Source organism: Orbicella faveolata, unplaced genomic scaffold (assembly GCF_042242905.1).
Source record: "Orbicella faveolata isolate gen_17 unplaced genomic scaffold, um_ofav_v1 contig_35, whole genome shotgun sequence".
NCBI classification, from domain to species: Eukaryota; Metazoa; Cnidaria; class Anthozoa; order Scleractinia; family Merulinidae; genus Orbicella; species Orbicella faveolata.
In genome coordinates this window covers 16,400,282-16,427,772 of record NW_028301564.1, presented here as the reverse complement: position 1 = coordinate 16,427,772, position 27,491 = coordinate 16,400,282, and the positions used below count along the sequence as shown (strand labels likewise).

The following is a 27,491-nucleotide window of genomic DNA, read 5'->3' as shown; positions in this document are numbered from 1 at the left end:
CGTAGCGAAATATTAATCCGGCGCATGCGCTTTGCTCTCTGCCCTGCTAATCCCCCTGTTCTGCAGGCTAGCGCGTGGGATACACGCGGTAAAATGCAACGGGGTGGGGCGTCGCTTTCCCCGGCTCGAAGAAATAAAATCTCGCAGGAGAAAACAAAAACGTCTGTGTACAGACCATTTGAGCGCGTGACCAAAAAGCTTGGCGTGTTATGAAAGATGAGAAGAAGAGAAGATGAGAGAAGAGAGCAAGACAGCAAAGCAGACTGTCAAAGTTGACAGAAAGTTTACGAAGGAATCCTCCAGAAGTTAGAGTAACACGTGGACAAAAACCTTGTATGAAAACTTCTGTTCGACTGTTTTAAATATCGTCTTGAAAAAAAATCATTTCTAACATCACCAAATGATCAAAAACAAATTTTGAACTTCGTATGAAACACTTGAAAGCACTGGTGAAATGAAACTGATGATGAAATTTTACCTGTGTTTACACAATTTCTCTGAACTTTGTTTGAAATTTATTCTCTCGAGTTCCCATGGAAAATTGAATTCCGGGGTTATTTCGGCCAACTATTTGTATCTTTAGCTCTCTAAAAAAATGTAAAAAGGACTGTAAAATACCTAAGATTATTCTAGTACAAGATTTTTGTCCGCTTAATTGTTCGATTTCCAATCGGATTTCGTCTAAACTTTATTATTGTAAAATACAATTTCTTCTGCCCGAATACGCTGCAAGCGGGCGGAAGTCGCTGTTTACAGTGCCGTTGTCGATTTCGCTTTTCACTTTGTCGCTGTCGTAATTTCGCGATCGCGTGAGCGGTCTCGTTGGTAGTGACGTCACTTCAGTTCTTCAGAGCAGTGTCTTGCCCAAACAAGGCACTCTTTGTTTCCAACATCACTGCAGTGAACAAGAAAAGTAACCTTGAAAGCCATTTCCTCGAGGATATTGTGTTCGATTGTAACTGCCGTTTTCAAAGTCACTATTGGCTTGCTTGTGAATAAAGGCAGAGACAAGACAGTGGAGAGGCTGAGAGAAGGTGATGTAACAGATCAAAGATTTCGTAGCTTGATCGTCCGTGAACTAGACGATGTCAAGTCAAAGTTGGATGGAATATCAAGGAAAGATCTGTTAGCAAGTGTCAGCTTCTTTGAGGAAGGAATCGAGCTGCTGTATGAAGTGTTTGATAAGGCAAGGTCGAGAAGTGAGAACGGCGAGGTATCTGTACAAGCCGCCTGTGCTGAAGTGTTTGCTCTCGCTGAAGAAATGCGAAACGTGGAGCTCACCGTTCTGGATGAATCAGCTACGAGGGCGCTTGCCAACGCAAAGAAGAGTTTCAAGGAAGCTCGCAGGGAAGCGACAAGGGCTTTTAAAAATGAAGCCCTAACGACGTCTGACCGCATCCTGGCAATGGAATATCGAGTTATGCATCAGTCAATTCCAGCAGTGCCCATCCCCCCCCCCCCCTCCCGGGCTAACCCCCGGGCATTAGCATTTTTTTTAAAAAATGGGCAAATTCCCCGGGGTGGGGACGCATAAGCTGTCTAAATGCCCCGGGGTGGGAACGAAGAAAGAGGGCAAATGCCCCGCCCCCGGGATCGTCGCCTTCCAACACCTCCGCAGGTTTTTAATTAATCAGTGAATAAAACGGTCAACTGTTCAGTATTTTAATGCAACAGTAAGACTTCAAGAACGACAGTGCGTGTTAGTTGATTCTGATTGCATTTATTTCTTTATATTTGTTTTTAACAGTTTGCTAGAGGATAGCTGGGATTGCGGCGGACGTGCCCCCAGCCGCGAGCGATGATAGGCGCCTGTAATCGCAGGCTTCTTTTTCTGTGAAGAATCAAGACATTTTAAATGATGATGCATTGCATTTTAAGCTCGCAAGATCTGTCTTGAAGATCGCATCATTTGAATTCGCAAACCTTAAGTATTTTAACTCCTCTTTCATGAATTTAAAAAATGCCAGGCTAGTTTTGAATGCGAAATACGAAGTAGTCGTGTTCACGTCAGTGACCTTTTTGTGATAAACAAAATATAGTTCACCTTGTCGCTTATATTTATATGCTTACAAGTAATGAAGAAATATCTCAAATTGAGAAAACATACCTTTAAAAACATCTGCAAGTTTCTCTAGTCCCTGACGGACAAGCCATTGTTCGACAAACGCTTCGTCTTTCCCGATGGACTCATCCATGGCACTTTCCAAAACACGTGTGTCGAATGCCCGGGGGTCGCCCCGGGGTACGCAAATGCCCAGCTCCCGGGCCGCGATGAAATTGCGGATGCCCCACCCCCGGGACTGACAACGTGAGCAAATGCCCCGCGGTTGCCCGGGCGGGGGGGGGGGGGGGATGGGCATTGCTGGAATTGACTGATGCATTATGGCGACAATACTAGAGACAATAGACCATCCTGCAGACGCAACAGCAACGTGTAGAGTATCAAGGAACTAAACTGTCTGCCAGCAGTACAGAATAGTTTCGATGTGAAGTTCAGGAAAGGCATCATGGCAGTAAGGGCTTTTTTTGGTAAAGATGCACGCGGGAAGATCATTTCTAGTGTCTGTCACGTGAATCGTGTCATCTTCGATGTCACGCAAGCAGTCGGTAAAGAGGAACCTTTTTGGATGTGGCCAACAGTTGATACTGGAGAAGGAAAAGTTGATCCGTTGCTTGACGCAAGGATAGTTGAATTTCTTCGTAAACAGGACATGGAGCACTGTTTTGTTGCACCATGGTCATTTGGTCACGAGAGTGACATGGAGGACAAGCTTGAATGTCCGTGCAGTTTCGCTATAAATTCCAGGGAACAGTTTATTGTAGCAGACGGTGGGGATCGTAACGTAAACGTGTTCGACAGGAGAGGAAAGGCTATGGATCATTTCAATCTCCCTGATGATGTCGACCAAGATGTAGAGCGACGTGAATTGCATGATGTAGCCTCCGACGCGAACGACAACTTCTATGTACTGGTCGAAATGCATGAGACTGGAAGTGAAGAATCCGAGATTTTTGTCTACAAGTTGAACTGTAACACGGAACTGCTTCACAAGCTTTCTGTAAATGTTAACCATACTTTATATTCTCTCGCTTCATTCCGTGGCCGCTATGGCGTGACAGTCGATGGTAAGGGCAGCGTTTTGTGCAGAATCGTTAATGTGATTAATGTGTACGAGAATGATGGACGATTTGTTCGCAGTTTTTGGAGAAAGACTATGAGAGCACGCATTGGATCTGACATGTGCTAGTGATGGTCGTGTCATGGTGTTGGACTTAAATGGCGTTCACATATTCAGTGAATTCGGCGACCATATTTCTGTTTTCAAAATCGAAGGTTGTTGTTGTTCTCTTAGTAGAATTGCATTTCACAATTCAAGTGGACATGTCGTCGTCGCTGATGTAACAAATGATGGTCTGTGTGTTAAAATGTACACCAAAGATGGCGAGTATTTACGCAGCACTCAAATCCACACAGGGAGAATAAGTTTTTTCTTGCCAGGAGTGGCAGTGACTACAGACGGGCACATTGCTGTAGTTTGTTACCAGTTTGAATACCACCGATGGAACGTGTTCATTGTGTGAAAAACGTGATTGAGCTTCAAGACAAGTTTGTCTTCATGAAGAACAATAGCAACAACAAAGCTTTATTCTAAGAGTTAAAAATGCGACACAGTCAGGTAAAAAGAAAAGAGATATTTTACATGTTTCGGTCAAGAATACAAAACAAACAAACATAGACACACGACAAAATGGAAATAAACAAAGTTAAGCTAATAAAATCTTAAAAGTTGTTGTCACTGCCTTAAAAATCTTAAAATAGACGTGTCGGCTAAAATACTATAACCTTCTTCAGTGATGAAATGAATGTTAACGGCGTCTAAATGTAAATGAGATGTTTTTAAGAGTGCGAGGAACTCGCTAGGGATTAATTTAGCATTTTGTTAATGTCTGGAATATGCGCGTGATCATTAATTGAGTTCGGTTCGCGAATGGAATGCCACGCTTCTAAGAACAATCGACGCGACCACAAGGGACAGCGGTCTATGACCTTGACATTATTAAAATCAAATTTGTGGTTGTTTTTCATACAGTGTTGCGCCAAAAGAGAGTTCTTGTCGCATGTGAGGACGGCTCTTTTATGTTCTTTTGTTCTGGATCTCAGTGCTCTGGATGTTTTACCGATGTAAAGTTTTTCACAGTTTTTACAATTGATTTTATACAGGACACCAGTTGACAGGTCTTGATCGAATTTGTCCTTCGGTTTCTTCAGGATGGAACCAACCGTCTTGACGGGTTTATGAGCAACATTTACGTCGAATTGTCCCAAAGTTCTTGCAAATTTTTCAGAGATTCTTTGAGAATATGGCAAAGTAACAAAGCCTCTGTGACTTTGTGGCTGATTATTTTGGGGCTGATTCAATGCTTTAGGTGGTTTGGTTCCGTGGCAGCTTTTTAAGAATTGGTCCGTGTAACCATTGGTTTTGAGTGCGTCCACCACGTGTTTTACTTCGGACTTTTTGTCTTCGTCAGTCGACGGAATATTCTTTGCTCTGTCAAGGAGGGTTCTGGCCACTGAGCGTTTGTGTTGCAAAGGGTGGTGAGAGTTGAAATGGAGATACTTGGCGGTATGGGTTGCTTTTCTGTAAACACTGGTTTTAATTGATTCATCAGTATTTCTAGTTGTCTTCGTGTCGAGGAATGCGATGGATCTATCACTCTCTTCTTCGACTGTGAATTTGATGTGCTGGTTGATCGAGTTGAGATGGGAGTGAAATCTAGTGAGATGCTCACGGGCGAGGCAAACATGGCTATCGTCGACATATCTGTACCACCACTTAGGGGGGTGTGGTGCAGTACTTAACGCTCTCTCTTCGACGTGTTCCATCACCAAATTTGCCAAGATGGCGCTTACAGGTGAACCCATGGGACAGCCTTCGACAACAAGTAGCTAAAGCCTGCGTTATCAGGAAGGAATGTTGTATAGCTCGGCGACGGCAAATGGCCATTAGTTTGGTAAGGAAACAAATCTTTCATGTAGCTTGGCAAATGGCCATGATGACCCTCCGATCTGTGGTCAAAAAATAAATTTTCCGATTTGTAGCTCAGCAAATTCGTTGTGGCCATAATTGGTTGTCAGAAAACAGACTTTCTGTGTTGTGTAACTCGCCAAAAGGCCGTGTTTTGTGGTTAGAATGGTTAATTCACCTTTTTCATTTGTGAAAACAAGATGTAACTTCGAGCAATGTAAACAAATGCAAAACATTTGGCAACGCGCTGTCTTGCAGGGTCGCGGGTCAAAACTTTATTTCTTCAAGAAATTTTTGTTACAAATGTTGGCGATCTGAAATTGAATTCTAAGTGTCGCCAACAGTTCAAATGCCTTTCCTGGAAAATAGTTTGTGCAGTACAAGTTAGTACTTAATTAAAAACACTTTTACCGCAAGCAACTTCACATGCAGATCGTCATCAGTCATTCGATCGATCAAACTTAGTTTCGGATGCCACCAAAGTAGACCAAACATGCAAAGAACGCGCGCGAACGCACTGCTGTGATCTTTGATTAATACTAGTTGTAATGTATTTTAAGTGCCGTTTAGTTTAATTCATAAAAATTATGGGAGAATTGAACTGTCAGGTAACTGATAATATTTCTGAAATCATTCATGGTATCAAAATGGTGGCGTCGAACGCAGTCTGATAATCTTTGACTACTACTAGTTACAAAACTAAACCAAAGCTGTCGCTAATCCTGGGTTAGCTTAATCGGGCTTTGGACAACCCGGCCCAGGGTTCCACTGTATCATTTTTTCTGCCTCGTCACCTGCGACGACCATAAAGCTTTTGATATTTCGTTACGCTAACAAACTGTTAACTGTCAATGTTTTCGCCACAGTACCACGTGCAACTGAACAACCAGCAGTGGGCGAACCAGCAGATGATGTATTATCCATCGATGTACCAGATGCCTACCCAGGATCACTTGCAACCTCATCCTGCGGTGTCTATGGGTCAGCAACTATCTCCTGCAGTGCCGCAAATGATCTACCAGCAGCAGATGCAGGTAAACAAACGTCGCCTGTCTCTGCGCCGGTGCGCGTGTGTGAATGGGTTTTGCGTGCGCGTGCATTCCCCGTTGATTGAAATATTTGTTTCCTTTGTTTCAGTGGCATGCCTGTAAACTAGCTAAGCTTAGTGCTTGTATAGCTAAGTGCATGACCACTATAAATAAGATTCACATTTACATTTTTTTAGGCCATTTCCGAGTTGCCTCCTTGTCAAAACAAAGTCTTTGTGCGAAACCATTTAATGGAAATGTGTCTTCCCCCCCCCCCCCCCCCCCTCCTACAGGCTCACTTTAATATGAAAAGTTTTGCACGAGGACTGGTTTGATACACAGCCACAATGTTACTGCGGAAATGATGCGTTTTCGTACTGAAAATGCATGGAAGCTTCACGTCCGCACTACCGTTTTCGAAGTGTTTCCTCTTCTGCACTAACACACTGATACGTTGTGAGAAAATACCACAACCATCATTTGCTAGCGTTTTCCAAAGGCTCCCTTTTCAAAAGTCTTTACTCTGGACGGCGTTTGAATATGTATGCATTTTAGATGAAAAAGATGAGCGTTTTCGATCTTTTTAGTGTGGAGGGTGGGCGAAATCCCATCAAAAAATGTGCGCTTTAAAGGTGAAAACGCATTAGGGTGGACGGGTCTTCAGAAAAGGAGTTTCACCAAGCAGTTTGCCCAAGCACAAGATCGTGCCTGTTTGTTGCTATGTAGCTGGTCATGAAAGCAACAGATCGATAACAAAGGAAAAACCTAAAGGGGTTAAGATTGCCGGAGAAAGATTGAAATGGGTTTGGGCGCCGGCCATGTTTATCTACCTTCGAAAATGAATGGTCAGGGAACATTTTTGTCATTTTATTTATTTATTTTTTTGTCTATATTTTATGTCGTCCGTTCAGGCCTATCACCCGGCTCAAATCCCACCAGTAATGCAAGACAACGCAAGTTTCACTGAGCGAAACTCGATAGACAGGAGCAGTCCGGGTCTAACACAACAACAACAACAACAACAACCACAGCAGCAACAACAACAACAACAACCACAACAACAGCAGCCCATCCCTCTACACCAGGCCCCACCGTTTGTGCCTAATCAGCATCATCCCACGTGGCGGGCAGCGCGGTCGATGACAGGGTACCAGGGCAAGAATATACACATGGGCGGGTACAATTCACAGGTGCCAAACCAGCAGACGCCTCGCGGTCCCATGCAGCAAGGGGCCAGCAACTCTAAACCGCATTACAAAAACAAAAAATATCAAAAACATCGCAACGACCAGTTCCTGTACGGCGCGCAGTCTCAACACGCCCAGAATCAAGGCGCGCCCGTGCACAGCGCACACGCGTATCCAAACGCCTCCCAGCCCACTGGATCGTCTTCTAACGCGTTTTTTATGACCGGCAGCGAGCACGCTGCTGGGAAAGGGTCTGGGGACTACTACCATGGCAACCAGCAATTTGTGAACTTTCATGGAAACGTGTCATCGAGCATGACGCAAGCTCCGCACTCCGCTGCCAACTCGCGGGGACAGTATCCGTAAAATGGATGGATATTTTAATGACTCGAGTAAAGTCCATTGTTTTGGACAAGGAATGACTTGCGATGGTAGCTGCAAAGCTAAAGGAATCGATTTGAAATAGAAGTAACCGAGTACCTTGGACAGTTAAGCACAGAAAAAACAAGCTAACAAAATCTTCGACATTTTTGAGGCAATTCGGATGCAATGCTAACGCAACGTGCTTGCCATGTTGGTGCAAAATGCTGCTGCTTTGTGGGTGTCAAATAGGGTGGCTAAATCCATGCAAAATATGGTTCCTATATTGGCACAATATGGCGGCTGTATTGGTGCAGTGTATGCAAAGTACAGCTCTAGTATTGGCGCAGTATGGCTGCTTTACTGTCCAAGATACTCGATGTTTTTGTTATGTTAAAGCGTGATGTTCTTGTAGTAATAGTAGTGTTCTGTGTCAGGAACTAGCTAAATTAAAATGTGACGTGACTTAGTAATGCGTCGTCGTCGTTGTTTTTTCGCCCGTCTCTATCGTGCTATTGTCCAACCTGGTTCCCAGGGTCTTTCTGAGAAAAAGAGAGACCCTGGGAACGAGGTTGGCTTTCGTGGGGATTTTCTTCTGTGTCTTTTGTCCTCAGTCTCTGGCCTTGCTCACGGAGTTTGCTTATTTCCAGAATATCCAGAAAGAGTCCCATTAACGTAGGTACTGATTCTAAGGCCGTTTCTCTTAGGAAGTCTTTTCGAATGTGTTTTTCTAAAGGATTTTTTCGGATTTGCATGGGCCTGTTTCATTTTAAAGGCAAAAGAGAACGTTGGTGACTATACATATTGTTTCAGCTCTTCCTCTGGATAATCCATTGTAACTAGCTACCAGCAGCTGGTCAGGCTGAGGTACTGTGACAGTCTTGCCCTACCCTGGGTACCAGAGGTTTTTTCTCGCGCGCGGCGGACGGAAATACTTCGCTTCGCTTCGGCGGTCGAATGACCGACACCGAAAACCGCGCAAGAGAAACCTCTGACACCCAGGGTAGTCTTGCCGAAAACACAACTCAGAATCCCGGTGAAAACGTCACAGTGGTTATTCTCTGAGGAACATGTATTTAAGAGATGGTGCACGTCATGTTATACAATACCGCACTCGCAACTAGTCCCAAATATGGCCCTCTCTTTCACGCAACACTATGCTCTTGGAAGAAAGACACCCTCCTTCACGAGAACGCAGCGTGGCAGAGACAGTGAGCCAGAATTGAACTACGGCTGACTACGGCCTCTGTAGTATGAACAGCATCCTGTATGTGATGCTGGCCCCAGTTGTTCAAGGTAAGGACAACGCTATCCAGGGGATAAATGGCTATTCACTGCCCGGACAACGAAGTTTGTTTTCTTGACACTTATCCACCGGATAGCCAGTTTACGTACGGTTGGCGTTATTCACTAGCCCCGGTTGTATCTTGGGGTCTTCCCAGGCGTTAGGGTCTTCCCAAGTCCCCAGCGCTACTCATACAACTGAGTAGAGTAATGGGGCGTCGTTAGAGCACTCGCCTCGCACCAATGTGGCCTGGGTTCGAATCCCGGCCCCCGCGTCATAAGTGGGTTGAGTTTGTTGTTGGTTCTGGCCTTGCTCCGAGCATTTTGTGCGCGTTTTCCGGTTTTCCTCCCTCCTCAAAAACCAACACTTCTAAATTCCGACTCGATCTGGAAACAGTTGAGGAAGAGCCTTCCCGTGGGATGTGAAACTTCAAATTCCTATTTATTTTATTTCTTTATTTTTTTAAAGAGTATTACCCAAGAAGGCATCAGACGATGCCTGAATTTGAATCTAGTAGCCCTTTGTACGTTTAACGGTTCTCATTTGCATTGCAGTGTAATCCAGCATGTATATTTCGGGCAAATGAGAAAAGCTAGCAAGACGTACTGGGTTTCAATAGCAAATCTAGAACCCAGATCTCCCACGTCAAACAGAATTCGAATGAGAACTGGTACGAGGTTAGGTTCCAGCCTTGTTACTTTCTTCCATTTCCGGCTAACAGATTGTCATTCTTCCGTTCAAACTGATCGCAAACGATGCTTGTTGACAATGTCTTAGTTGTTGTAAGGGTTTCTTGAAATAATGTTTAGCTGTTTTTTAATCACAATTGTATCGAGAAATGAGTGGGATAGTTACCTTGCTCTGATGGAAAATTTGCACCGTGTAACCTAAATGTACATAACCTGCAATCAAGCGTTATTTTTTATTTCCCTTCCCCCGAAAAACACAGAACGAAATCGCAAGTTGAAATGTACGTGGCTGATGAAAACAACAAACAAAAGAAAATAAGAAAATCCAATAAAGAAGTTTATCGTCGGGGTTTTTTAAATTCCCTTTGATTTTTTCGGCTTATTCAAGTTCAATTAATCAGTTACTTAAGTTAAAGAAAACATATTTGAAGAATGATTTCCAACGAAGTTTTGTCAAAATGTGTTTGTCGACTCATATGTGAGCTAGATTCGACGGCTCCTCAATCGATTTTACTTTCTTTTATTGATTTCGAGCATCAGAAATAATTACCTTTGACTTAAACTGGGGATTAATAAATTGCGCGTAAGATAAACAGAGCCTCTGGCGCCCAGAATGGTTCCATAGATGGAAGAAACGAGTGCTTTTTCAATATACTTACTTTGAAATGACTGCGACTCAATTTGATGCAAGAAATTAATACGTTGGGAAAAATGTTAATGCCTGAAACTATTTTAACTATTATTGAAAGTTAACATTGGCCTCAGAACGAGTATTTGGTCGATTTTTTTTTGGAAAATCATTATTCAGTCATCGAAAAAATTTCACCAACAGGTACTTTGATGTATTTGATTTCTCCGGCCTATTGTAAGACATAATGAAGAGTATTGAAATAAAAGAAAAACGAGATATAATGCATTGTGCACGGGCTTTTTGAATGAAGTCTGAGAGGGACTAACGTATACAATGTATGGTTAATGCTAATTGTATCAAAATGTATCATGGATGTGTGAATTGGCATTAATCAAGTCACAGTGCGGTGAACCCTTTGACAGAATAATAGCTTCTGGTATTTACCTGAAAATCCAATAAATAAATTAGGAATTTTTTTTCAATATTCTATTCTCTAAGCTAGCCATATATTCTGCCAAGTTGGCGGCAAATTAGAAGCCAATTCATTTGGCTCAACACACTGGGGATAATCTCCGAGTTCAGTTGCAAGCGGGCGACTTTTGATAAGGATAAAGGAGATATGGGCATATTTTGTCAATGATTGAAATCTAGGACACGAAAATAAACTGAGCAAAGTTGGCAATCCCATCAACATCTTCGTTTGCTAAAAATATCACTACAAAACTCCTTCGCAAATGCATAATTTAGTTCTACATTTAATGTAAATAAATGTCCTACTTTTCCGTAAGATAAACATTTGCTGACGAAGCTAATCTATTACAGAAATAATTCCTTTTAATGTTAACTCTATGTTGTTGAAGTTCGCACGCTGTAGGCAAAGAGCAAACTGCAAACTGGTAGGACACACGTTGCAAACATTTTGGCTCAAAAAAAAAATTATCTTTGTAAAGCTAAACAAGAGTATTATTTACAGAAATATGTACAATATTTTTTTCCCAATCTTCTCGTTACTGTTTGTATGTATCGCATACACGCAGATACATTTTGCGTGTATTTTGCCCTAAAAATGCGTAAATGTTTTCGCAAAAAATCATCCACAAACCCAGTTGGAGAATAAAAAGTTGCAAGCAGATGTTTTCCATTCTTTTGTATAAAACAAATTTACACAGCGTGGCTTTCCAAAACTCAAACTTCACTATGGTTTTTATATCCAGCCATGCAAGAGCCACCGAGTCACGTAAGCAAAACAACCAAAAAAATGGTCAATTTGTTTGATTTTTTTTTATGTGTAACATAAGCACTTACGTATTCTTGTGTCCGCACTGTATGTTTTTTTTCTTTCCTTATCTTGATTTCATGAAGACACCCCCGTTATTGGAGTTGTTAATACGAGGTAGATAAGTTTTGCGTTGAATTTTCGTGTTCTCCACAGACTGGCTTAGTGCTTCCAGTTCGTTGCCATTTTGGTCTTCCGAGCCACACTTGGCTGAAGGAATGAATTCGCTTGATATTATGGGTAGTTTGAATGTTTCTTCGTCTTCTTGCATTTCTAAATCTGTTGTTACAGTCCCAGCAACTCTCTTCCGCGACTTTGACCCGCTTCTTTTAGTTTTGTGATGCCTGCGGAAAAGTCCATCCTTTTTGCTTTCTGATGAAGGGGAGTAAAATTCTGGCATGCTCGAGCTTCTTCGTGTCGGATGGTGCTCGCTGAGTGAGTTCTGTTCTATCCCCGCAGATTCATTCGCTGGAAAACCCTTCCACGGCTTCTCTTTTTGCTCCGTTCGGGAATGGCTTCCTTTATTAGATTTGACAAACTGCATATCTGTCGCTGCAGCCACTCCTTTCCAAAGTCCAGTATGAGTCGCCTCAATAACCGGTAAAGAAGAACTCCGCTTTCGATGTCTCTTAATTTTCCCGGCATTTTTTGTCGTGATGGGGAAAAGATCGTCATTGCTTTCATTATCACTTTGTGAGCCATCATTAGCGTAATTGTCCAATGCTCTATCCTCTATTTTCGCCATCAGAACCAATGATCATAAATTAACGTCAAATACTAATTTTTCTTGATACTTCGTGGCGGCCTGTCAGACAACTTGTAGTAAATCTCTCAAGGCAGATTAGCCCCAAAAACTAACGCGGGGAGATCTAAAGCTAGAATTTGTTAACATAAGCCCTACATTGAAACTCACATGTTTACAAACTTCCGTCGATATAGCGATTTCAATTAACCTCGCGAGACGATGAAATTAAATACAGTAATTTTGTTGACTGGCGCCGAAAAATCAACGTTTTCTTGTTCGAGTGGCGAGGTTTGACCTCACAACCGCTTGATGAAAGTTGCCCAAAATAACGTTTTGTGGCTTGTTTAAAATGCAAAGTATTATATACCGTTTTCAAGAGAAAATACGAGATAATCACATTATTTGTTGTCGTCTTCTGGTCTTGTTGCCCCTGAAAAAAAAAATTGGCGCCTTGTTATTGGCCGGTTGCAATGGTCTTAATCGATCGTAGCAATCTAGTTTGTAATACATAGGCAGGTGGTCGAATAAAATATTGACGGTGTTTTTTGCTACTTTGGTACACAGTTCAAAGTTATTCCAAACATAATTAGCTGTTTTGCTTATTTGAATACATGAAGCAGCAGTATGTCCGAGATATCACGCCTCAGCGCCACGCAGGTGTCTACGCCATCGGTGAATTGTGGGAAATTATGTTCCCCCCAAACAAACATAACTGAATCACTTGATCGAATAGAAACAAAAAGACTAAAAAAAGAAATAAAAAAGACAAAGGAAACTGCAGTCTCTGCAGGGGTCACCTTCCTTGAAAGTTGTTAAGCAGCTTCCTCCATTATTATGCAGTATGCGAATTTCATTCGATTGTGTCAAGTTATATTTAGCTAGCGCTTGGCAATAAAGTTGTTTTTTAGAAGTGAGAAAATTCTTTTCGTAAATCAATCCACGACCAGACATGTCGTCGCCGGAAAGCATTCTATAAACAATTCAGTTCCGTATGCTACTTCATGTGTCAATTCTAGCGTTCCAGCGATGCACAATAAGGCTCTAAATTTAGTGACAGCCCAGATTCTGCCATGTAATGGGCATCAGGTGGGATGAGCCAAAAACCGATTGGGTGGGCTAAAAAAAAGTGTTGACTGATGCACGAGACTCGTGCTAGCTAGAGAGTAATCAGTATACCAGTATTTATCTCGTCTAAAAGGTACAGCCTTTCTCACCTCGTTATATTTTGCCTAGCCAATGGTAATGGCCATTGACCAAGACCCTGAAACAGGTTATATTTTACCAAGGTTATAACTGATAATACAATAAAACACATTTATTATATGGCTAGCTCCGTGAGCGGGCAAGATGAATCAAAACCTGCGCTGTGATTGGCCACCCTAGCGGGCAAGATGGAGCTATCTTGCCCGCTCGGGACTACCCGCCGTGTCCTGCAAGAAAAATTTCCCCATACAATAAATCCTTTATTGACCAAGCTTGTTCGGTCAAGATGGCTGGATATTAGCCTCGTTCGTTTTTTGCGAGTTTATGGACCTCGACTGCGTCTCGGTCCATAAACGTGCAAAAAAAGAACTTGACCAACATCCAGCCATCTTGACCGAACAAGCTTGGTCAATAACCCAAATATACAATCATCACGGCATTATGCGTTGGGCAGCCTGTGTGCATTTTTCCGGCACACGGGCTCACTGCTCGTGATATTTTGGCCAGCGGATGTTCTCACTAGTCTCAGTCTTCTCGCCAAACATTTCGCAGAAAACTCGAAAACATGGCGGAATTGACCATGCTCAACTACATGTATCTTGAGATCAGCTGCTTGTAAACTGATTAATTCTCGCGATTGTCTACAGTGAAGATGGCCAGAAATGTGTTCTTAAAGCTGGGGGAGCTAAGGGAGGTTGCTCTACAGGCCATCGAAAACACCGAAGGCAAAAATAACACACCACCAGACGATGGCGCTGAAAGCACCAACAAGTTTGTGTCGTCGATTGTGATTAATCTCGCAGTAGCTGTCGTAGCACTGGGATTATTCTCTTTCTTACGGCCAAGACTAAAGCAAATTTACTCTCCGCGCCAGCTTTTGCTGGATGTGATGTTCCCGCTGGGAAAGCTACCAAATTCGTTCTTCGCGTGGATAATTCCCGCCTTCATGGCAAACGACGATGATGTGTTCTACTATGCTGGTATCGATGCTCTTGTTTACATGCGTTTTTTACGACTCTGTGTGAAGATATCCCTGGTAATCATGCCGTATGGAATCGCTGTTCTTCTGCCCCTGAACTATTTCGGCCAAGGAGATTTACACGGCCTGGATAGGATTGCAATGTCGAACGTTGCACCTCAGTCGTCGAAATTTTGGGCACATGTGATATCAGCATGGTTTTACACAATAATTATTTGTTATCTTTTGTATGAGGAATGGAAGATATACATAATGTATCGCCAGGAATACCTGACTAATGGAAGAGGGCACCAATATGCAGTGTTAATCAGGGATATACCTGTGAAGGTATGTGCCACATGATATGTACGTTACATGGCAAAACTACTTCCTCTCCAAACCATCACCTCCCCGCTCCCCGCCCTAGCAGTCTCCTCCTATTGGCTGTCTAATTTTTCTCTCAAAGGTCTCCAAAATAATTTGCACTACCCAATACTATTCGTCAGTAGAGATTCTGGTAGTTTCAGGGAAAAGATTTTGTTTTTGGAGAAGGGAGGAAATTAAAATGAAAATGAAAGTAGAAATAAACATGAAAATAAATGGGGATTAGCAGTGGCATGTTCATGAAGTGGCTATTTATCAAGGAAAGGGGGATTTAGGGATCTACCCTCCCTCCCTCACCAGAAATGCATTTGTTCTCATTTTATGAGTGCATGTAACACTAAAAACAGAAGGTGAAAGAACTTTTTCTGTGACTGCTTCCCAGGAATGGAATGTGTTACCTCTTCAGATGAGAAAAGTAGAGTCACTAATAGTACTTAATCTCTGTTAAGTTTCTTAATCATTTTACTTTATAAATATCTTATCGTGTGTTTACATTTATTTCATAGTTTTATAAAGTTTTTAGTAACTTTTATTCGTGCAAATCTTCATTCTAGTATATTTATTATCCTGTAAGAGGGCCACTAGTTTATTAGTACATGTACATACTACTTTGTGGTATCCTCGTCAATCATTAAATAAAGACTACCTACTAATCAAATTATACATGTAACTTATGCCTAGATGTAAATCCTAAAACAAGAACTTTACAACTGATCAGAGGGATTTAAAGCAGAGACCCCATTAATTACATTGTAGGAGGGTCTGTGTACTCCACATCCCGTTGATTTTTGACCTACTCTACATGTACTAGCTCCAATTGCAAAAATTGACGATTTTACTGCATTTCTTGTTTTATCTGATCTTGATATCCCATATCCCATTAATCCTCTCCCCCCAAAAAATATCCTTTATCCTTTAATTTTTTACCTAAATATCCTGTATCGCAAAAACCCCTGATACATTAAATAGAGCCTCAAAGCAGGTCAGCTGACATCAAGACCATGTCAACCTTCACAAGACTTAAAATTACATCAACAGTACATACCTAGTACAGCACTATGTCAGCAGCGGGTTTGTTTTTAGATTAATTTATTGATTTCTCTTGTATACACTAGTACCAAAATGAACAGAGCATGAAAAGTTATGTTGAAGAACTTTTCCCAGACCAGGTATGCATAGGTTTGTTTTAAAGTTGTATTTAAAAAATTCCAAATAGCACACAATTTTATCTACATGTATTAGAACTGAACTTCTTTGATTGAAAAACTTTCTGCTAGATGGTCAAACCAGCCGGGCAAAATTGTCCTCACGTACAGCTGGTCAATTTGCCTGGTGCCCAGCCCTTAGTGAAACCCCTAATAATGTTTAACTCTGATAGTAAAACCAGCCACGATCATCTCCAGATACATTGGGCAGATCTCAAGAAATAATTACACATATAACCATACTAATTTTAAAAATAATGCCCATTTTCAATGCACGTTCACATAAAGAAGTCTTCTTGGTGGGAATAGAAATGGATAATTTGGGAAAAAAATATCTTGAGCAGAGATAAAATCAGACTGTGTACTGCATGAAAAAAATTAAATCCCTACATTTCGAACCCTTGATTCTTTGGAGTCTTCTGATTATTCAAAGTAGATTTTTGTTGCCTCTGCACAAATACATATGTATCATAAGGAGGAATTTATCCTTGCTTTTTCAGACCTCCCAATTTTTTGAAGCAGTTAGCATTTCCCTAGGTAGATCGAAAAATCGGGATTCTACAAAACTCTAATTCATAAGATATTAGACCTTACAGGTACATGTCAGAAAATGTTGATTATAGGTATCTTTGTTTCTCACTTTTATGTATTGCTTTGCAATTAGCAAGTATGTGATGTTTGAGCAGTGAACATGTGACTTTTAATTTAATTTATTATCTTGTCTAGACCTTATCCGACAATGTAAGTTTGTGATACTAGTCAGAGTTGTTTACATTATCCAGTTCTCTGTGTGCATTGCTTAATGCATGTAATGTATGTGATTAAGGTGGTATTTAGTTCACAGTGACAATTTAAGATGGTTTCTGCTAAACATTTGAGCAGTTATGGCCAAAAGAAAGTTATCAAAAAAACCTAGCATAACATGGTAATATTTGGAATACCTGTAAGAGGAACTTATTGAGGCTTTACAATACATGCAGCTGGGCAAGCTGTGCCTGTGACAGAAAAATGAATTTGAAGTTATCCATATTTTAATTATGGACATAAATTTCATGTTGGTTGAAAACAAAATTATAACCCATGCTTAACGCATTTTTATGGGATTTGACATTAACTTTCTCAAGAATGCTTCAGACAGTTTAATGGCAAGGTCGCTCAGAGAAGTGACTTACAGTGAGATGTTTCAAGTACATTTAGTATTCAAAATGTTAACATGCTATGAGCAGATTTTCAGTAAATAATTTTTGCACATACAACTCTGTGTTGCTCAAACTTTGGGCAGAATCTGTCATAATTATTCTTCCTAATTATCAATATCCTGTTTTAGGTGGAGGATGTGATAATGGTTGAGGATCTAAGGAAATGGCAGAATTTAATCGATAAACATGACAGTTTGGTGTGGAAACTGGAACGTTCTAAAGTAAGTAAACCGGGGAACATTTCTTTAAGTTTGGAGATTCCAAGCTTTGACTCTCTTTGAACAAGGCTAAATATAAAACTGTAAACTAGTCTGACTGCAAAATATACTAGCCCTGGACTATTGGATACATCACTTTCTTTTAAAAGTGTGTGTAATTTGTGGAATGTAACTGTGTTGTGAGGGGAACACAAGCAGATTTGATGATAAATGATAATAAGTGATAATAATAATTATTTTATTATACAGGGGGCGATCTCACATAAAGTGGTTTTCAGAATGGCCCTGTAAAGAATATTATAACTTAATAAGTAACTAATAAGTTAACATATAATAAAATCAAAACATATTATAAAATCAAAATGTAATACAGTTAACTGTAAACCCTAATAAACTGTAAACCTTAATGGGAATTATCTCAGCCTGGTGACTAATGTATGACTGAGGCGTGATTGCTCATCAAAGTCAAATCTTCTTATCTTCAAATCTGCAAGGTATAAAAAACACCAGTATCCTAGTCTGTGAAAGTGGACATGTTTCCGGCTCTCACCTGTCTCTGCCATCTGCGAACCCGAGTGAGAGATTAATTACAGGGATGTCAAAACTTTTGTTTTGTTGTTATTTTCGACGGAGACAAGCGACAGCCGGAAATACATGTATGTCTGCGTACACAGGCTACGGGTATCCTGAAGTGAAAAGTATTTTAAAAGCTAGGTTTCAAGCGATCTCATTTTTTCCTTATGTGCAACAAAATACAAAATGCATAGCAAAAGGAAGAATGATCAAGCAGAGGATTTCGGAACGAAAACCAACTGCTCATAGTCTATTTAAATGCATGATTTATATGTGCATATATGTATGTATATGTGAAACAGAGGATATTACATGCCCGAGCGTGGATAGGAATTTTATCTTCGAGTGTTCAACTTGATATCTCATGTGTGAGCGCAGCGAACGAGTGAGATATCAAGTTGAACACGAGAAGGTAAAATTCATATCCACAAGCGGGCATGTATTGTTCTGTTTTTTATATAAACATGCTAATGACAATTTTTTTACGATTTTCTGAAGATTTCCGAACACTTTCCAAAGATTTCCGAAGATTCTCCAAAAGTTGTCCGAAGGCCAGACAAATGTTTCCGAACATTTTCCGAAAATTTCCAAAGATTACCAAAGATTTCCGAAGATAACTGAAGATATCTGAGGAAGATCCGATTATGTTTTGATTACACAGCAACACATCTAAGTTCAGTTTAAGCAATTATCATGTTAGTAACCATGGTGACACCAATATCCTCACACGTGAAAGATAAAAATAGTATCTTCACTGCGCGGGATGAAGATATGATTTTTTTGTAAAAGAAGAAATCCTGGTATTTCACTAGTGTTTATATAATAAATATGGGTTATTGACCAAGTGTGAGGTCAAGATGGCTGGATTTTGGGCAAGTTCTTTTTTTGCGTGTTTATGGAATGAGATGGAGTCCCAAGCGGGCAAGATATGTAGCTCCATCTTGCCCGCTTGGGTAGCCAATCACAGTGCAGGATTTGATTATCTTGCCCACTCACGACCCGCTCACGGAGCTGGCCATATAATAATATGAAATAAAGGGGAAAACATATCAAAAAAGAGAGGAAAAAAGTCATGACTTTGTTGTGTTATTTGTCTTGCAGGCTATTTATGACACCACTGGAGAAAGACCAACCCATCGCTCCTATCCCTGTGGCACTAAGCTTGACTCCATCACACACTATGAGAGAGACTTGACGGTAAATTAATTTGTGAAGTAATGTATGATTGGGTGTAAACTGTGGAACAAATGTACTGACTGGAGTGGGTTATCAACACATGTAAAAAATCAAGGGATAGAGATCATGTTGCAGTTTGTTGACCACTATCCTGATATGAATGTGATTCAATTTTTGAATGCAGCATCCAAAAAACAAAATCATCATTTTTAATTAGTTTTGTGTCGGTTCTTTAAAGCCCTCTAAATGATCCTGATTATCTAATTTTTGTTAGTCTGTCTTGAATTCAACATGACTTGGTTTGATTGTGGTTTTCTTCATTTGCAGACACTACAAACCAAGCTAGAGGATGATGTTAACCAAGAGCATTACACTCTTCCATGTGCTTTTGTGATTTTCCGAAGTTTGCGTATGGCAACGACAGCCTTGCAAGTAGAATGGGACAACTCCCCATTGCATATAGAAAAGATGCAAGCACCAGAGGTGTCAAATGTAATTTGGAGCAATCTTGGTGTTGGTCTTTGGCGAAGGTATGCTTTTTTTTTTGACATTTTTTATTCATAAACAACACAACAAAGTTATCGTTTGACGAAGGTATGCTGATAAAGACTTTCTACATATACATGTATTATTATGACTGTGCATGTATATCTTGTACTGGCCCAGATGAAAGAAAATTGATCAATGAAAACATTTATTAGATAATGAGAGCTAAGGATGTGCCCAACCTTTTTGATAAATGTACCTATCACATTATTTCAGAAGCATCTAATGCTCAGTGATTCTATCTACAGCTGTAAAGTATTTTTTTTAAAAAATCAAAGTTACCAACCTCTCTACAAACATTGTAATACCGGTACTTTGACTGGCTCATAAACTTTAATCCTAAATTCGATTAGTCTGTTTTTAATGGTTATTTGTACCATACCCTTAGAAGTGTACAGTTTCTTTGCTTTGTTGGAGCATATAAAGTTATCATCGGTTGTCACAAAAACCAAACAAATGTTGGTTACTATGGTAACACAAAGCTGCGCTGAGGGCTGCAAAGAGGCTTTCACTTGTGCAAAACTTTCTACACACAAATGAACTTCATAGAATGCACAGTAGTTGATTGCGTAGTTGTGTCAGGTGTGTGTGCTTTTTGTTTTGACAGAAAATTCTGCACAGCACTGATTTATGGTGCCATATTTTGGCTGGTGTTTTTCTGGACAGTTCCTGTTGGTTTCATCTCATCTTTAATTGCTTTACAAAACCTTGCAAAAGTGGTCCCTTTTCTAGAACCAGGTAAGACAATAGGGAACTTTGGATTGGGCTACGAGTATGAGATTGAAGACGAGTACGATTTTCGAATTTCAATCCAGTGATGTTTCCAGAGCCCTCGCTTTTCATGTTGGTTTTAGGTAGAGAGGGTAGCTCATGGGATGACATGGGTATGCGATGTGATAATGTGAAGTCAGCAAACTAGAATTGAAAAGTTGTACTGGTACTCAGATCTAAAGTCCCCTAATATCATGTACCTGCCTACTGTTTTACGAGTCACAGGCATGAGATTTTTATTCGGGGAGTCACAGATTATCGCAGATTAGCCAAACATATCTGAAGACTTCCAAAGATTTACATTGACGGTCTGAAGATGTTTTGAATATTTCCTGGTCCAAGTCTCAGAGGTGTTTCACAAAAAATAATGCTGTCAACAGCCCTTCTTTTCAATATGTCCTGTTGTGTAAGCCAAATATTTTCTTGGGCACATTTTCTACTCAGATGATCAAGAATGTAAATCTAGTTAGTAATATGCTTTAAATTCCTCCGAGTTATCATTGTTTATTTTATTTATTTATTTTGTTTTCAGTGCTATCTTATTCTGAATTTGTGAGGGGGATTATTGAAGGTTTTTTGTCCAGTATAACATTGTGGGTATTCTTCGCAGTTTTGCCACTGGTAAGTCTATAAATACCGGTAAATGTGACATTGTTTGTTCACTTAACATGCTTGCATATTTTCCAACTCATGTGTAGCCTATATTATGTAAAAGAAACTGAAGAATCATTGTGCTGTGCAAACTGGCCTTCTCTGCCCCTTTCCATCATCTCGTACAGGAATTATAAAAATAATTGTCTAAGATTCAAGGGGACAATGGAGTACAAAAAGAAGGTACAAAATTATTTTTGTCACGCAGCTGGCAGGTCGAAGGTTATTTCAATTACAGTTTAGGCCACACTACGCCGGAGAAATTGGAAAACAGTATTTTCACGCTGAAAACGCATCAAATGTTTTCCGTCCACACTACGCCGCAGGAATTTAAAACGGCGACAATCACCGGTCATTTCGGATACATGTATGTGTTTGAGCAAAACCCTGGCAGGGAAATCACGTGATTGTCGTGATGTCATCATTTTCGAAATTGGAAAAGCTTTGCTTTCAAATTTTTTTTCCGTGTACACTAAAACACAAAGCCTGCGCTTTTAAATTCCTGCGGTTTGAAGAGCGTTTTCGAAAAGCTACTTTTTCATAACGGAATAGTGTTGACGATAGGGCCTAACAGTAGAAGTAAAGCTTCGTTTTCAATTATGGACTGTGTTTTAGCCATTGGGTCCATCTGGTAGTAGCATAGAGTTTTTGTTGCCACAACTCGTTCCTTTGTCCTTTTCTTAATTTCTTAGATTCTGGAAAAGATTACCAAGTTTGAAGGAATACCGTGCCAGAGTGAAGTGGACAAGTCTGTGTTGGGAAAACTCTTCATCTTTGTGGTAATGAAATTGTCACTCTGTCTACCCTTAGGCTAGTTTTGAAATTTGTTTGTGGCTTTTACTCTAACAGAGGAAAAATCAAGCATTTAATTCGTAAATCACGTTCATTCTTTCAGCTGTTGTAACCACTAAAAATATTTTTTTGGAATTTTTCCACCTTACTGAGTTATTTACCACATGCTAACCGTGTTTGAGATCTGTACTGTAATTTTTCGGACCGAGTTTTACTCTTTGCGGTTGAGTCATGAATCGAAGGGAAAAAAACGAGGATCCATAACTTACAGTGCGGACCGAGAAGGTGAGATTAGTAACATATTTATTGTATCTCTATCGTGTGTCTTTTGAGCACACAGGGCTCTCAGTATAGAAGGCGGATTTCTGCCTTCTTTCCAAACAAAAGTAAACCGTTGTCCTGGCTTGAAAATATTAGAGTTACGTAGAAATAATAAGCTACAACGTTTCTAGAATCATATCGTCAATGGATGGTGTGTTTACACAGATTGTCAATCAGTTTCTGTTCCTGACTGTTGGGTCAGGAGCTTTGGCGAAACTGAAAGAAATGTTAAGAAAGCCAGAGGAGATACCAACCTTCCTGGCGGAATCCCTGCCGGCACGGGCCACTTTCTTCATTTGCTACATCATGCTGCGCTCCTTTACAGGCTTTTCATTGGAACTCCTGCGAGTTGTTTATCTGATTGTTATCCCTATCAAACGGAAGTGGTTTTGTTACACTCCCAGAGAGGACGAGGCGGCCTGGAGACCACCTTATGTGATGTACGATCGAGTGGTGAGTATCCTTCGCTTTGCTGAATTGTCGTTTTGTCTTTGTTAAATCATACTATGGTTAAATCTGTATCTCTTAACACTAATTTAGAGGATAGTTAAAGGAACAAATTATGTGTATGAAAATTGTGCGTGATTGTACCTTGCGTAAACTGAATACAGTGGAACCTCCGGTTGCGACGTTCTCTCGTAAGCGACCACCTCTCCTCAGCGACCAGTTTTCCAAAATACCAAAAGTTTCCAAGTCAAATCACTGCATTTGGATCCTCTTGTAAGCGACCACCTCTTGTAAGCGACCGAGACTACTTTTAGATCTAAACGTTTGAAATTTTCTTTTGTTTTTAACCAACCGTAAACGACCACTTGACAGATAGTAGAGTAAAAATTGAATAATAAGGTGTTGTGACATTGTCGCATTCCTGGGTAGTAAATTTCTCAATGGGAAGTACCGGATTTTTTCTCGAAACTAACTTTTTGCATGAATAAAACATTTAAAAATTGAAAGAATATATACAGATTCACTGTATGGTATCAGTCTTGAAAGAAATGACATTAAATGTCTTAAAATTACCACATGCTAATGAGGCATAATTTTGACCCAGTATGGTCTAAGCTCTCGTAAGCGACCACCTCCAGTGAGCGACCACCTAAACTTGGCATTTTGAGTGGTCGCTCACGGGAGATTCGACTGTATTTTGGCATTTTTGGAAGGCAGAGTTAGATATTTTTGCATGCGTATCTGGCGGCCATCTTAAAGTCACGAAACTTAAGTAGCGGGTTTATTCCCAATGCTGCTTTTTTTTTTTCCACTCATCACAAGCATCCTCTTTTTCCCTATTCCAAAAAGTATGCTTACAGGCGTAACTTTAAAGAGATCCTTATAGTGTCTGTCTTTGATTGGTTATTTCCTTTTCTTTGGGGATGGCGTGGGGGGGAGGAGGGGGGGTCATTTTTATTGTAAACTGTGCGACGCCTTGGCAGTCCATGATACATTTGAACTTCCCTTGGTTACTGTCCTTTTGAAAACCTTGTCTTGTGTGCGACCTAACTGTGAATGTCCATAGTAAAATTTTGTTGACTCGTCTTTTTCAGTACACCGACCATTTGTTCGTTCTGATCTTGGGCATCTCGTACTCAGTCCTCGCTCCGCTCATCACTCCGTTCGTTGCCATTTACTTTGGGTTTGGTTATGTCGCGTGGATGCATCAGATACTGTGTGTTTACATCCCAGTCTACAGCTGTGGCGGACGCATGTGGCCAATTGTATTCAACAGGTAAGAGTTCATTTGTACAATCTCAAACTCATTTTCATTTTTGAAGTTTCTCCGTTTTACAATTCCCTGGCCGGGCTCCCATTCTCGCCATTGTCAGCCACCCACACTTGACCTGATGGTTTGCTGTCATTTGTCGAGTACTGTTCTGCAAAACAAACTCTTTGGGATGCTAAGTTAATTTGTTTTGTGTGATTTCCCAGCCATCAGTATCAGTAGAAGGTTTACAGATCTCAGATCTAAGCTTTCATTTGAAAAGTGCGTCATTCCTCTGCTGGCAGTTAAAATTTTTGACCAATTCTCAACTATCAGTTAAACTCCATCCAGACCCTTTTTGGTTTTTCTGTGATTTTAAACTCAGTTCTTTAAATCAGGCTTAAAAAAGACGGCTGTGCGGCACGGCTGTGCGGCACGGCCGTGCGTGCCCTTGCTCTACTTCTTTCTCTAATTCTTCGCTAGTTGTTTTATTTTTTTTTTATTTCCTATTTTTTTTTTCATGAGAAAATTGTCCTAACGAATACCTCCACCTCGATACGCGTTAACGCGTGCGCGCGTGCGTGTTTTTTTTCTTTTTTGCAGGATCATCGCGGGAATGATCGTATTTCATCTGCTCATGACCGGAGTTCTGAGCTTGAAGGAGTCATACGCCGCGTCCTTGGCCATGCTTCCTCTCCCCGTCATTACGATCCTGTTTTTCTTGTTTATTCAGCAGCATTGTTTCAAACCCTCGATGTATTTGTCACTTAACATGGCCTCTGGTTTGACAGAAGCGAGCCCGCATTTTCTACAGGTAAGTGACATCTTGTGTGATGTGTGATGTGTGGTGCGTGATACCTGATGTATGATCTTTTGTGAAGTAATGTGATGTGGCGTGTAATATGATGTCTGATTTGTGATGTGTTACGTACACTGTACGATATGAGATGACAGGTGAGAGAAATTTACTTCAATATGGCCGAGCTTGACATTTGCCCTGAGTGGGCGAGTATTTTGTTGTTTCTTATCCTTGCTCTGAGCTCCGAGGGTTTTTCCCGGAGTCTTACTCTTTCCTCTCTCCACAAAAACCAACAATTTCCAAATTCTAATTCGATGCGGAAACAGTGGACGATTAGCCACTCCGTGTAGGTACCAATGATAATTTCCATTTATTAAACTTCTTTGCTCATGATGACACCTTAAAATTTCAGTTTATAGGTCAATTGTTATGGATAGCTATGCCAACTGATACTGTATTTTTCTTTACTTTATAGGAAGTTGCTCGAAGTTATGTAAGAAACCATCGAGTCCCACCAGCGTATGGCCTCAGTTCTTCGTCCACAAATGGCGATTATTCACACGACTACGAAGAGATGTCGCCTGATATCACACCAAACCCTTCCAGTAGACAATCGTTGACCGAAGAACCCGCCTAGCGGGAACTGCACGGGAAACTAAAGTCGTGGACTGAAGAGATTATGTTACATTACGTGATAACTGCATAACCGAATAACTCGGAATTGCTGATATTGAATTTTAAAAATCGTTAACATAAAAATTGAGAACGTTTGAACATGGATTTTTAAAACTACCCTTAGTTCAGATGTAGTCATTTCGTCGGTAAATGCACTTTTATATAATACATGTAACCATAACTGTATGTAACTATATTTTTAATCGTGTCCCAGACGCAATGGTATGTTGGATAGGAAAGCACTTAGTTCCTTGAAAAATATAACTGTTTTTAGCGTGTGTAGCTTTCGGAATTTTATGGTGCACGGTCCTGCATGTTTATTCAAGAAGGGAGAAGAGTGGGAAGAGTGGAGTGCTACATGTATAGCAGTGGAAAAGAACCGGAAAGGTATGCAATACTATATAGATACCACTGCTTTAGAGTTAATTTATCAAGCTTAATTTAGTTTAAACCACAAAGAGATTCAGCTAAAAATAAATAGGAAAAAAACAGAAGTCCCAAGGTATAAGGGACGGGGTGGTTTGGACGCCAATACGGTGGGGGTGGTGGACGATGGTTTAGGGACCTGGGGTGGGGTCTAACACTTGTTGTAAAATGGGACTAAAAAGAAGGTGCTGGCTTCAAGAATTAAGAATTCTTAAATAAGTGTTTCCAGTACAGAGGTCATAACATATATAAGAAAAGTGTACACTAATTACATATTGCTCAAGTTGCACGGCGTAAAACGTATTGCCAAGTTTTTTGCCTCGGCCCTGTTATAGCAGAGCCAGTAGGTATAAGTAAATAGGAATTGATATTTTAAGTGTCTGAGGTGGCTGAAGATGGTGTCATTTAATACGAATATCTTAGTTTTAATAAAAGGAAAAAGTTCTCTGTTAGGCTCCGTCTAATGTAAAGACGACCCAAAAGAATTAAGACTGAGGCAAATTAAGCTTCTTTCGTTTTAGTTTTGTAATCAATTTAGTAACCAGTCAAATCATCTATTGGTATATCTTTAAATTAATGGAAATTTAATAAAAGTCAGTGTCAATTTTTCCAGACGGAACACCATGCGATGAGAGAAAATCTCCATCTTTAGCCAGGTTTTTTGCCTCTAGGACTGGCATTTCCAGCTTTTCGACTGAGCAAGTATTTCAAAAAAAAAATACGTAAGCAAGGAGCTATCGCTCGAATCGTCCGCAGCTCACATCCACTCTTGAGTCTCGTTTTAACTTCGTCACAATAGTTAAGGGTGCTTTGGCAGAAAATCTCAGGAAGGACCTTCGAATAATAGCTGAAGCGGTTTTTTGTTCTAAATCACTCAAGTAACATAAAGAGAGCAAACTTTAACTGAATGGTGTGTTCTCATTTCAAACCTTGCGGTTTTTGTTTTTTTAGAACAAACTGGAAGCAGACGAAACGTGTTCGGCGGAACCGCCAGAATTTGGGAAAAAAAAAAAATAGATCTAGAAGGTTTCTCAAACATTAGACTATGCGGCAGAAAGCTCCAGTTATTAGAGAACAAATTTTTTTTGTGTGTCATATCACTCAAAGGAAAGATAATTTTTACCGGTTAAAAGAATTAACAAAGGAAGAAAAAAATCGTTGGATGTTACTAAGAGTTTTGTTCCCAGGAAAGTGACTTTTAGAATATTTATGTGTACGTGTGTGGACATCACTTGAAGAAAGGTTAAAGATGATCCAGAAACGTCCAAATTCGATTAAGGTTCTATTTTTGTGTCATTAAGAAACATCACGGTCTTTTTAGAACTGAAAATAAAAGCCTTCAGGAAATTGCACTTTTTGTTGATATTTTCTCCATTGTCAATTGGAACTTCCCTCCCAACTCCCATCCGGTCGAATTGTCGGATTCCCAGCCCTTATTTAAATAAGCCAAAAACTGCAAGTTAAATACTTAAAAACACGCGATATTGCTGCAAAATTAGAAGGTTCACGGCCGTTTAATATTTGCATCATAGATAATTGATATCAGCGTTTTTGAGGGAGAATGTCTTTTATATAAAGTACGAATGAAAAAGGTGTCGGCTGAGAGCTCTAATAAATGTAAATAATAATTGATGAATAGTGCTACTTAGACCGTCTGAAGCAATAAAGGT

At 40.3% G+C, this 27,491-nt stretch overlaps 2 protein-coding genes and 1 pseudogene across 2 annotated transcripts in view; all 3 read left to right on the top strand.

Annotated features, from left to right (window-relative positions):
* Window positions 1-8,075, top strand: part of LOC110040439 (uncharacterized) — a 30,082-nt gene extending 22,007 nt beyond the window's left edge. Inside the window, exons 22-23 of the mRNA XM_020745678.2 lie at window positions 5,894-6,061; window positions 6,967-8,075. Coding sequence (XP_020601337.2) covers window positions 5,894-6,061; window positions 6,967-7,608 — 810 coding nt within the window. The 3' untranslated portion in view covers window positions 7,609-8,075. The remainder of the gene's footprint in view (window positions 1-5,893; window positions 6,062-6,966) is intronic.
* On the top strand, window positions 233-5,086 carry LOC110040441 (uncharacterized; annotated as a pseudogene).
* A 5,889-nt stretch (window positions 8,076-13,964) lies between the features above and the next one.
* Window positions 13,965-27,173, top strand: LOC110040375 (uncharacterized). The gene is made up of 12 exons (XM_089274103.1): window positions 13,965-14,737; window positions 15,889-15,942; window positions 17,306-17,398; window positions 19,070-19,165; window positions 19,472-19,674; window positions 20,298-20,428; window positions 20,994-21,082; window positions 21,805-21,891; window positions 22,391-22,678; window positions 23,767-23,948; window positions 24,525-24,735; window positions 25,196-27,173. Exons 1-12 carry the CDS (start codon window positions 14,084-14,086, stop codon window positions 25,355-25,357), a joined length of 2,250 nt encoding a protein of 749 aa, XP_089130229.1. The 5' UTR covers window positions 13,965-14,083; the 3' UTR covers window positions 25,358-27,173.
* The last annotated feature ends 318 nt before the right edge of the window (window positions 27,174-27,491 follow it).

Coding starts and splice junctions, on each gene's coding strand:
- LOC110040375 (XM_089274103.1), top strand. CDS start 14,084: ATGGCCAGAAATGTGTTCTTAAAGCTGGGGGAGCTAAGGGAGGTTGCT. Junction 15,943..17,305: donor AAGAACTTTTCCCAGACCAG/GTATGCATAGGT, acceptor ATCCTGTTTTAG/GTGGAGGATGTGATAATGGT. Junction 20,429..20,993: donor GGTCCCTTTTCTAGAACCAG/GTAAGACAATAG, acceptor TTTTGTTTTCAG/TGCTATCTTATTCTGAATTT.